Source organism: Pelodiscus sinensis, chromosome 5, assembly GCF_049634645.1.
Source record: "Pelodiscus sinensis isolate JC-2024 chromosome 5, ASM4963464v1, whole genome shotgun sequence".
In the NCBI taxonomy this organism is placed as follows: Eukaryota; Metazoa; Chordata; order Testudines; family Trionychidae; genus Pelodiscus; species Pelodiscus sinensis.
This window is the reverse complement of record NC_134715.1, coordinates 70759703-70778636: the sequence shown is the minus strand read 5'-3', so window position 1 is coordinate 70778636 and position 18934 is coordinate 70759703. Positions and strand designations below refer to the sequence as shown.

General features: G+C 41.2%; 1 protein-coding gene and 1 long non-coding RNA gene across 3 annotated transcripts in view; one reads left to right on the top strand and one right to left on the bottom strand.

Annotated features, from left to right (window-relative positions):
* VEGFC (vascular endothelial growth factor C) overlaps window positions 1–18934 on the top strand; it is a 114639-nt gene that overhangs the window by 73905 nt on the left and 21800 nt on the right. For both annotated transcript variants that reach the window (XM_006131592.4, XM_075930235.1), the window contains exon 3: window positions 1105–1295. In XM_006131592.4, the coding sequence (XP_006131654.2) occupies window positions 1105–1295 (191 nt within the window). The remainder of the gene's footprint in view (window positions 1–1104; window positions 1296–18934) is intronic.
* LOC142829630 (uncharacterized) overlaps window positions 2690–18934 on the bottom strand; it is a 201653-nt gene continuing 185408 nt past the window's right edge. Inside the window, exons 4-5 of the long non-coding RNA XR_012904248.1 lie at window positions 5568–5657; window positions 2690–2825 (exon numbers count right to left, since the gene is read on the bottom strand). This is a non-coding gene — a long non-coding RNA (uncharacterized LOC142829630). The remainder of the gene's footprint in view (window positions 2826–5567; window positions 5658–18934) is intronic.

The following is an 18934-nucleotide window of genomic DNA, read 5'->3' as shown; positions in this document are numbered from 1 at the left end:
GCCAGAGATTATTATTATGTAATTAACAAAACTAAATGATCATCCAATTGAATGTGTTTTTACCTTAATAGTATAGAACATAAATCTAGGGATGTTAGATAGTGTGTAATTGAATAATCATGTAACCGCTTCAAATTTCAGCAGTTACACAACTATTTGATAGTCCCCGTGGGCAGGGCTGGGAGTCAGTGCACTCCCAGCCCTACTCCCAAGGAACCCCCTACCACTCATCTATGGGGGGAACCTGAGCTCCCCATGGACAGAGGCTGCACTGACATCCATGAAGCAGCCTCCCCTGCCCCTCTCTGCCTTGTACTACTGCAGCATTGGGGGGGAACGGGGAGGCAGAGCTGGTGCTCATGGGGAACTAGCTTTTAAGCACTGGCTCATGCCTCTCCCACTCTCCCCCCAGTGCCTTTTAAAAGCCAGCTCCCCACATATCAGCTCCCGTCTGTCCCCCTTCCTCCGTGCTGCTGCCTCAGAGAGAGGCAGGGAGGGAGCAAGCAGCTCCACGGGAGCCGATATATGTGGGGAATCAGTTGAAAGCTAGCTGGCTTCCCACATGTACTGGCTCCAGCCTGCCCCCTACACCCTCTGCACTGCTACCTATCAGAAGCAGTGGTGTGGAGGTGGGGAGAAGACAGGATCCATGAGATTCAGTGCTTGTGGGGAGCTGGCTCATGGGCGCCTGTTCCTCCTCTCTCCCCTCCCCCCCCCGCCCTGTCCCCCCAACTTGATGCCTGATACAGAGGTAGCAAGGAGCGGAGTGTAGTCGATAGGATTAACTGATAAGATGAGCTACATGTTGACATTCTGACTTTTTACATAGAGTATGATTCAAATTCTGAAATGTTATTCAGGGCCAGATGATTCTCCTCTGCAAATATAGCCAGGTAGGGATAGGAAACTGAATTCTGGAAAGTTACTGAGAAGGAATTCTATTTCTCTACAGAAATGTGTATTTCATTGAATTAGGCATCTAAATACATGAAGTCATGTGCTAGTCCGATTCCAACCTTAAGCAAATTCCTGTTAAACTACGGTGGGGTGTTCTTATTTTAACTAGTTGCTTTATAACATATGGAATTCCCTATAACTTGGCAGGTATTGATAATGAATGGAGGAAAACTCAGTGCATGCCACGTGAGGTGTGTGTGGATGTCGGGAAAGAGTTTGGAGCAACAACAAACACCTTCTTTAAACCCCCGTGTGTATCCATCTACAGATGTGGAGGTTGCTGCAATAGTGAGGGACTGCAATGTATGAATATCAGCACAAGTTACATCAGCAAAACGGTAGGTTTTTATTCCAGTTACATTCTTAGTTGTCTGTGTTTCAAGTAAATTGATAGCAATATGTTAAAATACATAACTATATGGAAAAACATATCCCAGTCATTTCAACACACTGTTTCCAGAACTATGCTACCTTTATGTACTGTGCAGCTAACATTACTAATGGTAGAACAAGGGAAACTATGTTAAAACAAATTTAAGTTGGAAAATCAAGCACTTGAAAGTTACACAATGCCAGATTTAAGATTGCCCGTGAAACCTTTAAGGCTATTCCTGGGTGTGTCACACTTTGCATGATAGGAGGTAGACAGTGATATAGAAACAGAAGTATGTGATCATATTAGTAAAGACTGTATCATACCATACATGAAAGGGTGCAGAATTGAGATCACAGGGACACTTAACTTTCAAGTGTGTATGTATCCAACTTAAATGCCATTCATTTAACATATTTGGGTTTTAATGCAATTTCTAGAGGGGGGTTTTTTAAGGAAAAACAGCTAAAATTAAATACTTGTTTGTTATGTGCAGTTACAAGAACCATACATTTCATCATTGAACAGCATAGTTAAGGAACCTCTCAAATAGACATGCACTATTGTCATCTCAGATCAGATGACACTGATTTCCTTTGGTAGCTTATATTTTTTCTTCTCTCTTGCTGAATGCCCTAAATGAGGATGATCTAATTTTAGAGTTAATAGCTCCTTTATCACCTAGTTCCCTTTTTGGTGAAATACTGTAGATATATGAGAGGGAGGGGTACAGTTGGAACCTCAACACAGCAGTAGCAGCTGTGGAGTGACAGCCAAAGTAAGTAGCCACTTAGCCATCTGCTTAGTGTACAGTCCAGCTAAGGAAAGGATTAAGGAAAGGGACTGAAGAGTCACTGAATAAAAGATAAATGGTCATAATCTTATCTTGGTCCTGAAAGCCTTTTTTCAAACACTCTGGTCTGAAATTGTGCATTCTACCAAAAATTTCCAGTGTAGAATATGAGCAAGTCTAGCATACCAACAAGTCAAACATTGCGTGTTTGTTTTGTTTTTTAAGAAAATAACTGTTGTTTCAAAGCCACGGTTACTCCAGCTGGTTGAGATACACAAATGATAAATCTTCACACTACTAACAATTTAGAACTATGGCTTCACTATTTTAGTAGGTAGTGTCTCAGGTATGTACTTTTTCCAAGTCTTGCTTACGTGAATAAGCGATTGCCTAGTGCAGATGTAATTATAGCAGATTTTCAGATTCAGAACCAGACTCCCAGCTGAAGTACATAGTCCATTAATATCAGTGGAGCAAGATCAGTTTACAACATAGTTTGTATTTCTGATACTGGTAGTGATCTCATTTTCAACATCTTAAGAAAGTCGGGATCATCTGCGTGCAATGTTCAGTCAGGCTGCGCAGGTGTGAGTAGTGAGCTGCGTTCCTGCCTTTGAAGTTAGTGTGCTCAGCCCAATTCCCCTCAGTTCCTTCTTCATCATCCTCAGCTACAGACAGAGTTCCAACCCTCTCCTCAGCCCACTTTTGAAAAACAAAGATGTAGTAGTTAGTGTAGAATTGCCCAATACTTTTTCCCCCCTGTTAATACAGTTTAAACTTTTAAAAAAATGCTTTTTTTCCCCCCTTTAGCATGTTCATGGTTTAGTGAGACTAGCAGTTTAGTGCTGCATAGCAGCAAGCTGCAACAAACTACCAAAAAAAAAAAAAAAAAGAAAAAGAAAGAAACCAAACATACACAGTTCTACTCATACCATCACAAGTGGCATAGTCTGCCAGCAGGAGACATGCCAGAATCTCCTACCGCCAAAAGATGTGACACATGGCGAGACTGTGGCAGACTTTGATGGTCACAGCAGATCCATAAGTTGTTTGTAGGACACGCATATTTCACAGAAATGTCCATTGTCACAGTCTGACAGTGAGAGCTCACCAGGAAAGAGAGTTCATGCAGAATACGCATGCTGTCTATTGACAAAGTCCTAGACCCCCATAAGTATAATGGGGGCAATAAGAGCTTGGGCACGACATCCCCTCAAGGGAACCTCTCAAGCCCTTCACCTCAGTGCACTCAAACACCCCCTGACCAGTCCACTTCCTCCCATCACAATGAGTAAGGGAGATGAACCTGGCACCTTGGGCATGGCAAAATCTTGAGCCTCCTCACTAACAGGCTCAAAAGTGTGCTCTAAATAGGCTGTGAAATCAGCTACCCACCCATTAAAAAAGGGCACCTACTAAGGGCCCTGAATTAAGAGGCACCATTGGCACTACTGGCATCCATGATGCCTCCAGCATAGTCGATATCCCCACTGTGGAGCCTGCTCCCGGCGCAGCTTTCACCTCGGGTGCAAAGAAATGATTAGGCTAGTTCTAACTGTGCTCTTGTGCATCACAATAACCCCAGATCTCTCAGGTTATCAATTGGACCCATGCCTCCACCACAGGCACCAGCAGACTCAGCAATGGGGCACAAGACATCAACCCACCGTTGTTCCCCATGCTTCATCAATAAATGACAGGAAAACTAGAACCAAATCTCCCAAGAAATCTTCAGCATGTCACCGTTCTTGCTCCCCATTATCAATGAGAGTCTTTCCACCCTCACCACACTCACCAACTTTATCACAACTCAGTGCCTACCACAGGAGTACAAGGAATGTTTTCTCCTCACAACACTCCTCCCCAGATAGAGCAAATGCATCATATGGGGCATACAGGCAATCAGTACCCCCGTGGTACCCTGACTGGCAGTTTTATTCTTGGCATAATAACTGATGGTCCCTCTATCACTACTGGGCACCATGACACCCCTCCACTGCCCCTCCTATACCTGCACAAAGTAAGGATGTTAAGTATCAGGTAATTGACTAGTTAATAAGGCACCTCCACCTTTGAAGTCTAGCAGCAGCCTGAGAGCAGACTGAGGATGATCCAACAATCAGACATGCTACCAAATGATAGCTCCTCCTCTGATCCTGATGAAGCAATTATCCCAAATGACCCAACACCTAGTGACGACCTCAAACAATTCCAGGATTTATTCAAAAGAGTGGCTGTCAGTCAGGAGGTTTGCAGTGCACAAAAAACACCATAGGCTATTTGGATGATTGCCTCATCCAAGGTCCCTCCCAACAACCACAAGGGACATGATCAGAATCACAAAGGCCTCTCTTCAATCAGTAGGCTTCATTATCAACAACCAGAAGTCCACACTATGCCCCAACGCAATCCCTAGAGTTCATAGGAGCTCACATAGGCGCGTGCTGTTGTGGAATCTCCCCAGTCATTTCAACAATATAAAAAACCTGGTCACAATCATAACCATCAGCCCAACTGTCCCCATCCTAGCTTGTCTCAAACTCAGGGGGCACATGGTAGCTACCACATATGTTGTCCCACATGCCAGACTGCACTTTCGATGTTTCCAACACTGGATTTCCTCAAGTTTATACACCAACCAACCGCCACGTCCACAGATACACTGTGCCTCCTCAAAAAGTCCTTACCTCCTTACAGTGATGGACCCAGGCACAGAACCTCTGCAAGAGGGTGCCCTTCCACCAGGATCAACCGTCCAAACAGATCATTATGGACACCTCCCTGCTAAGCTGGGGTGCACAATTTCAACAATAGTACATGCAAGGGAAGTGGCCCAAAGAAAAGTCCAGACTCCACATCAACCTGCTTGAGTTTCAAGCAGTTCATAACACATGCAAGCACTTTCTTCCACATATTTGAGGGTCTTTGGCGCGTATCCTCACCAACAATATGACTACTGTTTTACATCAACTGCCAAGGGGGTGCAAAATCCCCTTCAAAAGGCAGAGGCTATCTGGTGATGGAGTTGGTATATCCGCCACAACGTAATCATCATGGCAGCATACCTACCTGGGGACGAGAATATCACAGCCGATACCCTCAGCTGCAACTATCTCACAGAAAACAACTGGGAACTGCATGTTCAGATCACCCACAATCTGTTCCAATGCTGATATCGACCTCAAATAGACTTCTTTACAACCAGACAAAATTCCAAATGCCCCCAGTACTGTTAGAGAGCAGGCATAAGACATGGCTCTCTAAGACACACAATGCTTCTCCCATGGATTAGTCCTACTATATGCCTTCCCTACTATCTCTCTTGTCCCTAGAGTTCTCTGAAAGATACAGATGGGGCCTGTGTGATTCTAATAGCCTCAGTGCTCCCAACAAGTGAGATCTGTCTTACTGCATGGCAGTAGACCAACGACACGCGAGACTTACTTGTACAAATGGCAACGGTGTACACAATGGTGCACCCAGACGGGAGTCCAGCCAGCTCCACTCCATCTGATACTGGAATACATCATATACCTGAAACAACAAAATTTATCCCTTTCATCACTCTCTGGATTCACATGGCTGCGATTACGGCCTTCTACCCTGCTCCTCTCCCTCATGGGGGTATGTCTACACTACAGCATTAATTTGAGTTATCTTAATTCAAAACAGTTAATTTGAATTAAGGTAATGCGAATTGATGCATCCTACACACACAAACTATTTTGAAATAGCTTTTTGCTATTTCGAAATAGCGCGTCCCCACTGAGTGGACCCTGAACCAAAGTTAAGGCTGGCCGGAACCAGTGCCAGCAGGGCATTAGGTTAGGACTTCGTGTATGAGGCTGCTGCCTGAGGCTAACTGAGTTCCGTGCTTAAAGGGACCCTACCTTCACTCCAGACAGACAGTTCTCAGGGTTCCCTACTTGCTTCTCTACCTCGATGAGGGACAGCAACGCATCCCTGTCTTGGAGTGCCCTGAGTGCTCGCACTTGGGACTCCACAGCACTCGGCCACATGGAGCCAGAGATGCCCCTGGGTACACCAGTGCGTCTCATGGAGTCGCTGCCATCAGCCCAGCTGCACTTGCTGCAGGCTGCCATCTGGGGGGGGGGAGGGGTCCATCGGGAGGCTGTCAGGATCCAGGAGGCCCTGTGGGAGAGCATCCACCCCAAGGAGCTCTCAGAGCCTCACCAGTCATCCCCACTGGGGGCTCGTGCCCCATTCCTCCCTCACATCCTTCCACTTACCCCTCTCTAGCCCCCCTTCCTGATGTCAAATAAAAGACATGTATGTTCAAAACCAGAAACTGGGTTTATTGAACAAAAGGGCGGGGGAGAGAGATGAACCTCTGAGGAGACTGGGAAAGGAGGTGGGAGAGGGGGGAAACCTGGGAGGAGGGAGCTGGAAGGGGGAAGCAAGGGGAAGAAGGGGGAAGGGAAACTGGGGGTCAGGGTTGGAGGTCTCGCTGGACCAACTAGATTTCCATGCAAACCTGCTCCTGGGTTTGCATGTGGCCTTTGGTGGCCAGGCTGGCAGCTATCCTGCCACAGACGGCCGCATTCATCCATCTAGTGTGGAGATCATGGCTGTTGGGGGAATCCCCTTCCCCCTCCCCCCCCAGACCTGCATAAGGTCCATGATCTCCACCCTGGACCAGGAAAGTGTCCGCCTTCTCCAGCCCCTGGCAGGCTCCTGGGAGCTGGCAGACTGCTCCTGGGAGTGGTGGTGGACTGCCAGTGGTTTGCTGACTCATGTTTTGGGACCACTGGGTCTGGGGCCTTGATGGCCACTGCTGGTTCTGGGCTGGCAGACATGGAGCTGACACAGACACTGTGGCCAGAGACTACCCCTCTAATGGCTCGGGTTGGGGGAGAGGAGAGGAAGTTTTCCTGGTTGTGCCCTGAGTGGCTATCAGGGCTCCCTGGAAAGGGCTGGAGGCCCCCTATTTCGAATTAAGTGTCTACACAGCACTTAATTCAAAATAGCTATTTCAAATTGGCGTTACTTCTCATAGAATGAGGTCTACCAAATTCGAATTAAGGGTTCCGCTATTTCGAATTAATTTCGAAATAGCGGTTTGCATGTATAGACGCTATTACAGTTAATTTGAAATAACGGCTGTTATTTCGAATTAACTTTGCAGTGTAGACATACCCTAAGAGATTTTTGGAAGGGCCTACAGAACCTTCACCCACCACGTACACCCCTACCCCCATGTCGGATTTAGAATTTTTCCTCCACTCACAAAACCACCCTTCGAACCAATGGCAACTTCATCACTTACCTTTCTCACCATGAAAATGTTCCTTCTGGCAATCACGTCCACAAGGACAGTTGCAGCTCTCTCAGTCTCATTTTCACACACAACCTTTCGCAGGCATAAAGTTATTTCCAAAGTTGGTTCCTAATTTCATATTAATGAACCCATAGTCCTTCCCACCTTCTACCCAAAACCACATCACTCCAGGGAAGAAGCCATATTACATACTTTAGATGTCAGAAGGGCCAATGCTTTCTATCTGGATAGGACTCAACCTTTTCAACTCTCCCAAAGATTGCTGGTATCCCTAGCCAAAAGGTCCAAGGGAACACCACTTTCTTCCTAGAGCATATCGAAATTGATAACATCCTGTATTACTACCTGCTATTCACTCCAGAATAAGGCATTACTGGTGACTCTCAAACCCCATTCCACCATATGGATGGTGATGTCAACTGCCTTTCTCAAGGGAGGGAGTCTCACTCCAGGAAATCTGCAGAGCAGCCACATGGTCATCCAATCACACCTTTTTAAATATCCACCATGCTCCATAGCAGATATTGCAGTAGCCACTGCAGTCCTCTCTGCAGCTTGTAACAATTAGCCAAAGCCCACCTTCCATCTAAATGGGCTTTGCTATATAGTCACCAACAGTGGAGCACCCAAGGAGAAATCACTCAAAGAAGAAAGAGAAGTTACTCACTCTGTGCAGTAATGATTGTTCTTCGAGATGTGTATCCCATGGGTGCTCCACTACTCGTCCTTCTCCCCACTTCTTCAGGCACTAATAATCTGCTATGAGGGCGTCAGAAAAGAAACTGAGGGGAGTCGGGCTCCACACGCTAATTTCAAAGGTGGGAATGCTGCTCAACACTCATGCACGTGCAGCCTGACTGAACACTTCTCTGAGAGTCTCTGATCTGTGGCACCAGGACTAGCCCAACACCAATAGTGGAGCACCCACGGGTAGCACGGAACCCTGTATGATGGTGGTATGTTTTGGTTTTTGGTTGGTTGGTTACCTATTCCACAAAGCTGAAGAATTTCATCATTTAGGTTCCTAGCCTCCTAATATTGAAAGAAGCCATTGGCAAAATTCCTTAGAATTGGTACATGTCTTCCGAGACCAGAGAGATTTTCAGAAAACTTCCTTTTAAAGAAAGCAAACTTAAAACATCCTTATTTTTTCATTTTTGCTCACCTGAAAATTACAGTATTAAAGTAATACAACAGTGGTTCCATATTGCTCATTTCATTAAAGCATAGCAAAGAGGATTAACAAAAAAAAATCAGCTCTAATTTCAAAAGACACACGCTAAAATTTCAAATGCCCCCCACATTTTTCACCTCTTTTTCCCGTATATTTCCCTAATGAAATAAGAAAAGTTGTTCTGTTTGCTATACATTGGTTTGTTTCCATTACAGCCATCATAACAGTTGCCATAGTAGATATCCATTGGTATTCCCCAGGATAGCTACTGTTACCACTTACGAGAAGCGTAAGATGACAGATTAATCCTACAGACCAATGCAAAATTGCAGTATTTAGAGTCTATAACTCAGTGGTGGGCACACAGGCCTTGCCATGCCAGTGGATCCACCCCAGACCTGCCCTGCTGCCCCCAGGCCAATCCACCCTGATTGGCCTGGGAGTGGTGGTAACCTGCGAAGTCTCCTCCCCCAGCCAAGGGCACACATCATCAGAGGGAATCGCCAGCTGTTTTAAAGTAGACGGTAGCTGCTGCACACCCCTGGCAGGGCGGAGGACAGAGGATAAGAGACTTGGGGCACTCCTCCCACACCGGGCCCTCATTGACCGAAGTGTGAGGGGGAGTGAGTGAGGTCTCTTCCTGTTGCAGTGCCTAGAAGGAACCACCAGCTGTTTTAAAACAGCTGGTAAGTCTCTCTAGGTGCTGGGAATGGGGGGAGACTTCACACATTTTTCCACCCTCACACCAATCAGGGTCTGTGGGGGAAGCATGAGAAGTCTCCTGGCCCTGCCCGTTTTGTCCAAGACCCTGCACCTTCTGAGGCGGCCTGGGGCCACTTCAGAAATTTAATTTTTAATTTTAAAAATTGCCTACTCCTGCTATAACTGGACACTGGCAACTAAAAGACAGCTAAATATGTACATACGCTTTTATAATATCACTTTTCCCACAAAAGCAATTAATGTAGTTGCCACAGGGAGATTATACAAATGACAGGAGAAATGGTCCACAAGATCTTTTTTTTTTATATTCAGTTGTGGTCTACCATATGACAATATCTGAGAAACTCTGGACTAGGTAACTTAATTCGCTAGACATATTACTTGTCTAATTTCTGTCTTTCAGTAACATCTTAAGTTTAATGGTGGTGGCTTGTCCAATGAAGAAACTGACTTTTTATTGATTTACACATTTTATAAAGTATTTATTTCTGTACTATCTGGGTAAGGCAACAGCAATTAAATTGCGTTACTCCTAGGCTGGGATCGCAGAATCTGGTGGAAAAGCAACCAGTTCCCCAGTTATACTTCGCCCACGTGTCTGCCACAGTGCCCATAAAGGCACATCTTCAAAGACTGTTGCCTTACTGACATCTTTCCCCATGTTGTGCCTCTCTTGGCAAGACCCATAGCTCCTCACTTCCCTCTGATTCTTGAAGTGGAAGGGTGCATAAAGTTCTAAGTAATTTAGTTTTCTGATTACAATAATAGTCTTTCAAGGGAAAATATTTCTAAGTCTAAATAGTTTGAAATAAGTTTGAGGAATTGTTCTCATAGGAAATATGCTACCAGTGTGAAGTTGCTTGCAGTTTTTGATACACGTTCTGTTCATATGCACAGAGTAGAAATGTATTGCAACAGAAGAATGTTTGAGTTATTTAAGAACTATGGGCCTGGTTTTCCCATGTATCTTTTCTGTTTAGTCTGTCAAAAATGATGATTTATTGAGTAATGCTAATATTGGCTAATATATCAGTACAGCGTAAATACATTTTCTTGTGATGTTTTGATAATTATTTTACAGCGTGTAACATGATTTAAAGTTCAGAAGGTGGCTTAATGAAATCTAATATATTATCAGAAGTTAAATTTATCATTTGACTTGAGATTTTTTTACACTATCAGTTTATATATTACCCACTAAGGTCAGTGCAGTCTTTCAAAACAGAGTGATGCGACCTAAAGGCAATCATAAAAGGATGAACTATAATTCACTGGCCATCAACTATAATTTATTTTCCTCATTTGTAATATAGAAAGGTTTTTTTTGAACCAAACAAAACTTTTGTCCTGTAGATGGAAAAAACTCTAGACAAATTCTACTCTGTTACGCTGGAATACTTAGCTTATAATTCAGTCTATAATGTCAGTTTAGGAAATGCACAGATCACGTCATGGAAACCATGAATCAATTACTTGGCAGGAAAGCTGACAAAAGAAACCAGAAACCATCAGAATACTACAGTACAAATTGGGATATGCAGGTGTGTCACAGCAAGAGGGAAATGGATAAGTTTACACAGAGCATTACCTTAAGATGAGAGCTTTAATTATAATTGTATCATTAGTAAATTATCATAATATTAATTTATTTGTGCCAGAAAGAATGGCATTATCTCAAGATAATCTGTGTTAAAAACTGACCAGTGACTCAGAAATATGAGACTTATAAAAAGATTGATATGTGGAAATTATATTAATCATTGCTTCTATTTGGATTTTAATAGCTTTTCTGGAGAGGCAGTTGTGGATTATTTTTATTAATGTACTTTACCCTGGCCCTTCTCAGGTGTGCCTTCTCAAGAGTTGTAGGTACAGAATCTACTCCCTTATCTTCAAGGATTTCAAACACTATACATATAGAGCTAAAAATTATTTTCCTTAAAGCAATTTTGTTACAATCACACAGATGCTTGTACAAGGTCTCTGATGATAGTTTTACCCTTGTTCTCAGCCAAAAGTTCTTCATTGCAACTCACAGGGGGTAGGTGGTGTTAAAAAAATAGAATCTCATTTGGTAAATCTGAACATATGTATTTTGTGAGTTGATGATACAATACTGCTACCTGGCTCTTACGTTGCGTTTTCATAGATCTCAAAGCACTTTACAAAGAAGACCAGTGTCATCATTCCAATTTTAAAGATGGGGAAACTAAGTAAGAGGGTGGTGGTGTGGCAAGTCCAGGATCACCAGGAGTATGTCTGCACTATAGCTGGGAGTGACCCTCCCAGTTTAGGTAGACAAACTTATACTAGAGGAGCTTGATCTGTTCTTAGCAGGGCTCAAGCTTTCATACTAAAAATAGCAATGTGGACAGTGCAGCTTAGGCTGTAGCTTGAGCTCTCAGGCCCATGTGATTCCTGAGATTAGACAGCTGCAACATCCACACTGCTGTTTTTAGTACACTCTGAGATGGGAGGCTGCAGTGTAGACATACCACAGCAGACCAATAGAAATAGAATACAAGGTCTCTTGAATCTCAGTTCAGTGCTCTATATACTCTAGGCCATGTTGTCCTGAATCATTTAAGGCACCACAGGACTACTCATTTTTTAAGTTACAGATTAATGTGGCTTGAGACTCCGACACTTGATAAAATTATGTCTTATAAATAAATTTAAACACTTTTCTTTTTTTATCAGACACCTACTGGGTCATGACCAGGATTTGAGAATTCTGGAGGGTACAACTTTTGAGTATTATAGTAAAGCTTTTATTTTTTGTGTAAATTTATAATTTGGGTACATTGTTTTAGAGGCTTTTTGTACAGATTTTGAATTTATCTGAGCTTTTAGGAAATGTTGGACAATATTCTTATGTTTGAATCTTTTAAAGTTATAGGCCAAATTTCAAATTCTCCTGTGCAAATATGCAGGAAGGAAGAAGCTGTAAGTATTCTCTTTCCGACTTTCAAACACACAGAGGAAGCTGCCATAACTGCTTGTACTTCAAAAGTGCAAGTGTTAGGTGAAGGCAAGGCACTGTTGGCTATGGGGATTGTATTTAAGTTATGGAATAGAATAATATATCCGATTATGCCTGAGGTAAATATATTTGCTACTTAAATTAGAACTCTGAAAGAAAAAAATCTCTGATCTGTTTATTTGGTTGTTCTGCTTTGGAAGTAAAGTATAGTTTGACATATTCAACTATTATTTTTGCCTTCTTTACATTTGTAAATAAGATAACAGAAGTGAAAGATAGAAGAGCTGTCAAGTCTGTCCACTGCTATTTTTCAATTATTAAATGTGTTCTTCATATGGTCTCAATCAAAAAGATTAGTCTCTAGAGAATATCTCCCATTCAAAGGAGATCATTGCAGTCCATTGAGTATACACCACTATGATGATATCTTATTTCATTTTAGGTTATAAAATAAGCATATGAGAATGTAATATAAATGAAAGAAAAAACTGAAAATTAAGCCAGCTGTTTTTATCCTGGTTGCACATATAGTAACTGAATACAAAAACCCAGAGTAAATAATTTGATACTATTAAGTGCAAAGTGCTTTTGTCCATATGCTTTGATCCCAGATACTAAATTATACAAAAATGGAAAAATACAGGAAGGGATATAAGAAATAGAGAACCCATTCTGTGATACCCACTTTGATTCGCAATACTACCCCCTTCATTGCTAAAGTGAGGGAATTAACATTCCAAGGCTCCCTGGAGCATGCCATGGGCATACCTCTCAACACTGAAATAGTTCCTCTTAAAAGTGAAGTTCGGTCCTTTCTGCTACATGTGGATCTAGTGACATAAGACAGATAATAATAGGTAAGGAGAAGACCCAGCAGTTCAATTGATGGAGAAGTTAGCTTAAGATTGAACTCTGTAGTCCCCCACTCTGTGGTCCGGCAAGATTTTAGTTAGCTGGATGTGCACTTATCGTGCGTGTGACCAAATTTCTTATGATCCCATTGTTAAGGCTGGTCCCCATTTTGGCACTTTAAATGCAGAAGGTAGGGCCCATAAAAGACCTTTAAAATACCTTTCCTCTACAGGCTTCGGCTTAAAAGCTTTCCAAGGTCACAGATTCCCTGGCTTTGGCAGGTAGCTGCCACCACCAAAGTGAGAAAAAACACCTTTTCTTCTTGAACTCAGGAAGAAAGCACTCAGGAAATTCTTCCAGGGGGTACCTCAAGTTCTTTTACCACAAGAGTGCTAGAAAAAAATGGAAACAAACTGTAATCTCCGATAGTTGACCTCTCAGTCTTATACACACTCACACAGACCTCCTATTACCTTACAGGACACAAGAATCAAATCATAGCCTTAAAAAGGGTGACTTTATTTAAAAAATAAAAATGTATACTTAGTAAAGCATACTTGGTAGTTAAGTGTTTTAAAGCAACTGAGTAACGAACAAATTAAAACGGAGAATTTTCTCCCTGGGATTCATCTTAAAGTTACAGTGGATTGGGGGTGCACATGAATTTAGCACAGAGAAGTTTAACCAAACAACAAAACAAAGAAAATAACCGGATTGCATCTAAATAAACATTCCCTATCTACTCACATATCCATGCTTCAAGTCAGTCCATTTCCATGCCCAGTATTCTTTGTAGGCATGGTAAGTCCTGCCAGGTTCAATTCATTTTGTTCTCTGGCTCTTGGCTTATACTCACACGCAGGAAAACATCAGGCAGGTATCCCTTTCAGTTCAAATCTCCATACTTTCTTCTCATTAGTTCTTCTGCTCCCTGCCAACACTTTCTAGCTACCTGGATTTAACCATTTGGTTACTGAATGCCAGGATGTTCAAAAAAGGACAGCACTTCTCCTATCCATCACACCCATCAAGTTTGTTTACAGCCACCTGTCCTAGCTCTCAGTGTTCTGTGACATTTAGTTCTAAATGTCTTCTAAAAACCCAGCAAGCAGTGGAAGCATTGGTAATGCTGCTAGACATTACTGACTTCCCATGCTTCAGCAAACTCTGGTTTGGCACTGGTCAGATCACAAGGATGCTGGACTAGAAAGGTTCAATCTGTACTAATGCAGTTCTAGATGCCTATGTCTTAGACTTAGATATACTTAAAAACAACAACGAAGAGTGTTAAATTTTAATTAAGCATCCTCACACCTACTTTCCTCTTTTAGTTCTCTACATTTTCACATATAATGTACTGCATATCTATATAATTCTCTACAAGGAAAGAAAGAGGAGATTGAGGGCACAAGTTCCAAGACTGAATAGTTTGGAACTGATAAATATTCCCCCATGATAAAGCTCTGGGCAAGCAACAACTCCAGGCATATTTGGTGTATGTGTCTGTGTGCATGAGCTTGTGTTGGTGTGTGAAAGAAAGGGTTCATGGTCCTCCACGATGATGAAGCAGTTAGGTTCTACACTGAAAAGGAGATAGCTAAGGAGAGCCTGTGTACCCAGTTGACCCCACTACATTATACATACAGCAAATGTGAGGCATGACAAAGGGCACTAAACTGAGGAAAACTGAATGCAGTTCATAGCTGACCAGGAAGGAGAACAGAAGCAGCTTCTCTTGATGAGAGAAAAACCTGGTTGTAGCCCAGAGTGTGAGCTAGCTTGCCAGAGGGTAAGCCCATGCCAGAAAGCACAGCCAGGACTGGGGGTGCAGCTGAACAAAAACTGTTTTAAGAGAAGCTCAGAATAGAAAGAAATGGCCTAACCCAAGATTTGTTGGATTGACTCTGTTTTGAGTTGTGGTGTTTTAGGTTCCTGATTTCCTTTAAACATTCTATAAGGGGTAGTATTGAAGTGTTCTTTGGCCACTGTCTCCAACCGCCCATCAACAGCAATGTACTGACTGAGACCTGAATCTAGGTGAGGCAGCCATAGCATAACCAGATACAGATCTTCATTTTTTTATCTGGGATGATCCTGAATTCAATGAATCAGTGATCTGCTGTAATGTCCCTATGTTCACATTTTTGTGTTTATACATTTTCAAATATTTGGCTAGCTTTTTGTTGATTTTTTTTGTATTCTTCTACCAGTTCATTTTGCAATAATGGTTGTAAAAATAAGACAGACAATGAAGGTTTACTATAAACTACTTTTGTACAAAAATTCCTATAAATATAGCTATAAATATTCAGCTTTTGTCTGGTACTTTTGAAAGCTTTCTATAATGAAAATGAAATGTATCAATGGCTAATTCAGCTGATTTCCAAGATGTCCCTATATAGTCTCCCAGATAACATTTTACACACAGCTTTGTTTCCCACTGAGAAAAAAAAATAAGGTTCCTGATGCTGAAACATAAGGATTTTATTTTTAAAAGGTGAACAATTAAGTGGTAAGATACCGTATAAAAGCTATTTTACCCTCATATTTGATTGTAGTGGTTGCATTAGATATCTGGAATGAAAAGCCAATTTTGATAAGGGATTACCAGCCAGTCTGTTAGTTTCCATTCAGAAAGAATTAACATATTATAAATTAATAAGACAAATGTGTACAACTACTCCTGAAAAGCTAGTTTTTATAAATATTTAGACAATAAAGTTCATCAAAGTGCACATTATAATAATGTGTCTGTAAACAACGCCTTCTTTTCAAAGTAAAATCTCATGCACTTAGCATACCAGTAAAGTCAGCTATCTGATAATGAATGCTTCAAAGTACTATGTGTAAATGCTATTATTAACCATTTTATCTAAATGCCTTGAGAAGTAAAATACAAAAATAACTGTCAAGTATTCATGATAGGAAAATGCAACCAGAAAAGCGAACGTGATTTTGGAGGTGAAGCACATTTGTTAGTATTTATTAATAGTTTTACAAAACAGGTACTTGTATTTGATTCTTATTAAACCAAATGTGTTTATTGTGCATGATCTCTAGCTGGGAGCAAATGTGAAAAACAAAAACAAAAAAATCCTTTTGTATATCAGCACCTGGACTAGAAAGTGAGCCAAGTTTTACCTTAAATATACACTGAACACAGAAAATAAATTTGCAAATAATAATTCAACAACAGAGAACTTCATTATGAACTTTAAAAAATATGTATAAACAGATGGAACTAAACTCTGAGCTCACATACTATACAGTTCCCCCAACTGCAAAGGAATTGAGGCAGAATTTGAATTATGTTAATGTTACAAACAGTATATGGATTTTACATAAGAACAGCCATACTAGAATAGACAAAAGTTCTGTCTAGCCCAGTATCCCGTCTTCTGACAGTGGCCAATGCCAGATGTCCCAGAAGGAGTGAACAGAACAGAAGATCATCAAGTGATCCATCTCCTGTCATCCATTTCCAGCCCCAGACAAGGCCAGGGATACCATTCCTACCTTATCCTGGTTAATAGCCATTGATGGACCTAACCTCCATGAATTTATATAGTTCTTTTTTTTAACCCTGTTAAACTCATGGTCTTCACAACATGGTCTGGCAAGAATTTCCACAGGGTGACTGTTTGCTGCATGAAGAAAAACTTCCTTTTATTTGTTTTAAACCTGCTACCTATTAATTTCATTTGGTGACTCCTAGTTCTTATGTTCATGTATTTGGGGAGCAACATGATGTATGAGCTAGACTGTAAGAAGGAAATAGTGACTAGAATAGCGAAAGCAAGAATGAGTTTGAAGGCAATGGATAAGATCTGGAAAAGTAAAGCAATTAGCTTAGGAATGAAGCTGAGCATCTTGAAAATGTGTGTATTTAGCAGCATGTTGTATGGATGTGAGACATGGGTGATAATGAAAGATTTGAAAAGAAGGATATTGGGATTCAAGAGGAGTTGTTATAGAAAGATCCGGAGAATAGAATGGATGCAGAAGGTCATCTATGAGGAATTTATATAGGAAGATACAGCCAAAAAAGAAGCTACTACAGAAGGTTATACAACAGAAGTTACAGCTATTTGGGCATATATTCAGAATGAACGATGAGCAAAAAGTTAAGACCCTGGTATTCGGCATAATAGATGGTCCGAATAGGAGAGGCAGACCCCACAGAGAATGAGTAGACGATATAGTAGATTGGTGCAGAGCTAGTCTACAGAAACTAAGCCACTTCATTCTGGACAGGGAAAGATGGATGGAAATAGTGAAAGAGGTATTGGATACCAACGGGCGTTGAGCCCACGGTTGTTGTTGATGATGAATTCTTATGTTATGGGAACAAGCAAATAACTTTTCCTTATTCACTTTTTCCACATCAGTCATGGTTTTGTAGACCTCTATCATATTCCCCCCCCCCCAATCTCCTCTTTTCTAAGATGAAAAGTCCAAGTGTTTTTAATCTCTCTTTATATAGGACCTGTTCCAAACCCCTAATAATTTTTGCTGCCCTTTTCTGAACCTTTTTCAATGTCAATATATATATATATATATATATATATATATATATATATTTTTTTTTAGATGAGGTGACCACATTTGTACATGGTATTCAAGATGAGGGCATACCATGGTTTTATGTAGAGGCAATAAGATATTCTGTCTCTGTCCCTTTTTTTAATGATTCCTAACATTCTGTTTGCATTTTTGACTGCTGTTGCATATTTTCAGAGAACTATCCACCACGGCTCCAAGATCTCTCTTGAGTAGTTATATCTAAATTAGCCCCCATCATTTTTTATGTACAGTTGGGATTATTTTTTCCAATGTGCATTACTTTACATTTTTCAAGATGAAATTTCATTTTCTATTTTGTTGACCAAATAACTTAGTTAAGATCAAAGCAGACTGTGAAAAGCTTCAAAAAACATCTCTCAAAACTATCGTGAGCAGTTTAGTTTCATCTGCACATTTTTCCACCTCACTGTTTACCCCTTTCTCCAGATCATTTATAAATAAGTTGAATATGATTGGTCCCAATACAGATGCTTTGGGGACACCAGTAGTTATCTCTCTTCATTCTGAAAACTGACCATTTATTCCTACCCTTTGTTTCCAGTCTTTTAACCAGTTTTCAATCAATGAGAGGACCTTCCCTCTTATCCCATGACAACTAACTTTACTGAAGAGCCTTCGGTGAGGGACCTTGTCAAAGACTTTCTGGAAATCTAAGTACACTGTTTCCATTGGATCCCCCTTGTCCACATATTTGTTGACCCCTTCAAAGAACCCTAGTAGATTAAACAACCAGTGGTCTGGTAGCACTTTATAGACTAACAAAACCTGTAGATGGTATCATGAGTTCATGATACCATTTACGTGTCTTGTTAGTCTATAAAGTGCTATCAGACCATCTGTTGTTTTTTTCCTGTACAGACTAACTCAGCTACCCCCTGAAGCTTCTAGTAGATTAGTAAGGCATGATTTCCTTTTACAGAAACTATGATTGTCTTTGAGTGCTCCTTTAGCATCTCGATCATCCAGTGGCTGCACTGGTTGTTTAGCAGGCTCCTGCTTCTGATGTACTTAAAAAACATTTTGCTATTACTTTCTGAGTTTTTTGCTAGCTGTTCTTCAAACTCCTTTTTGGCTTTTCTTATATTTTTACACTTAGCAACATAAACTCTGTCAAATTATTTTCCTCATTAGGATTTAACTTCTTTTTAAACAATGCTTCTTTTACTCGGTTCATGAGCCACAGTGGCACTATTTTG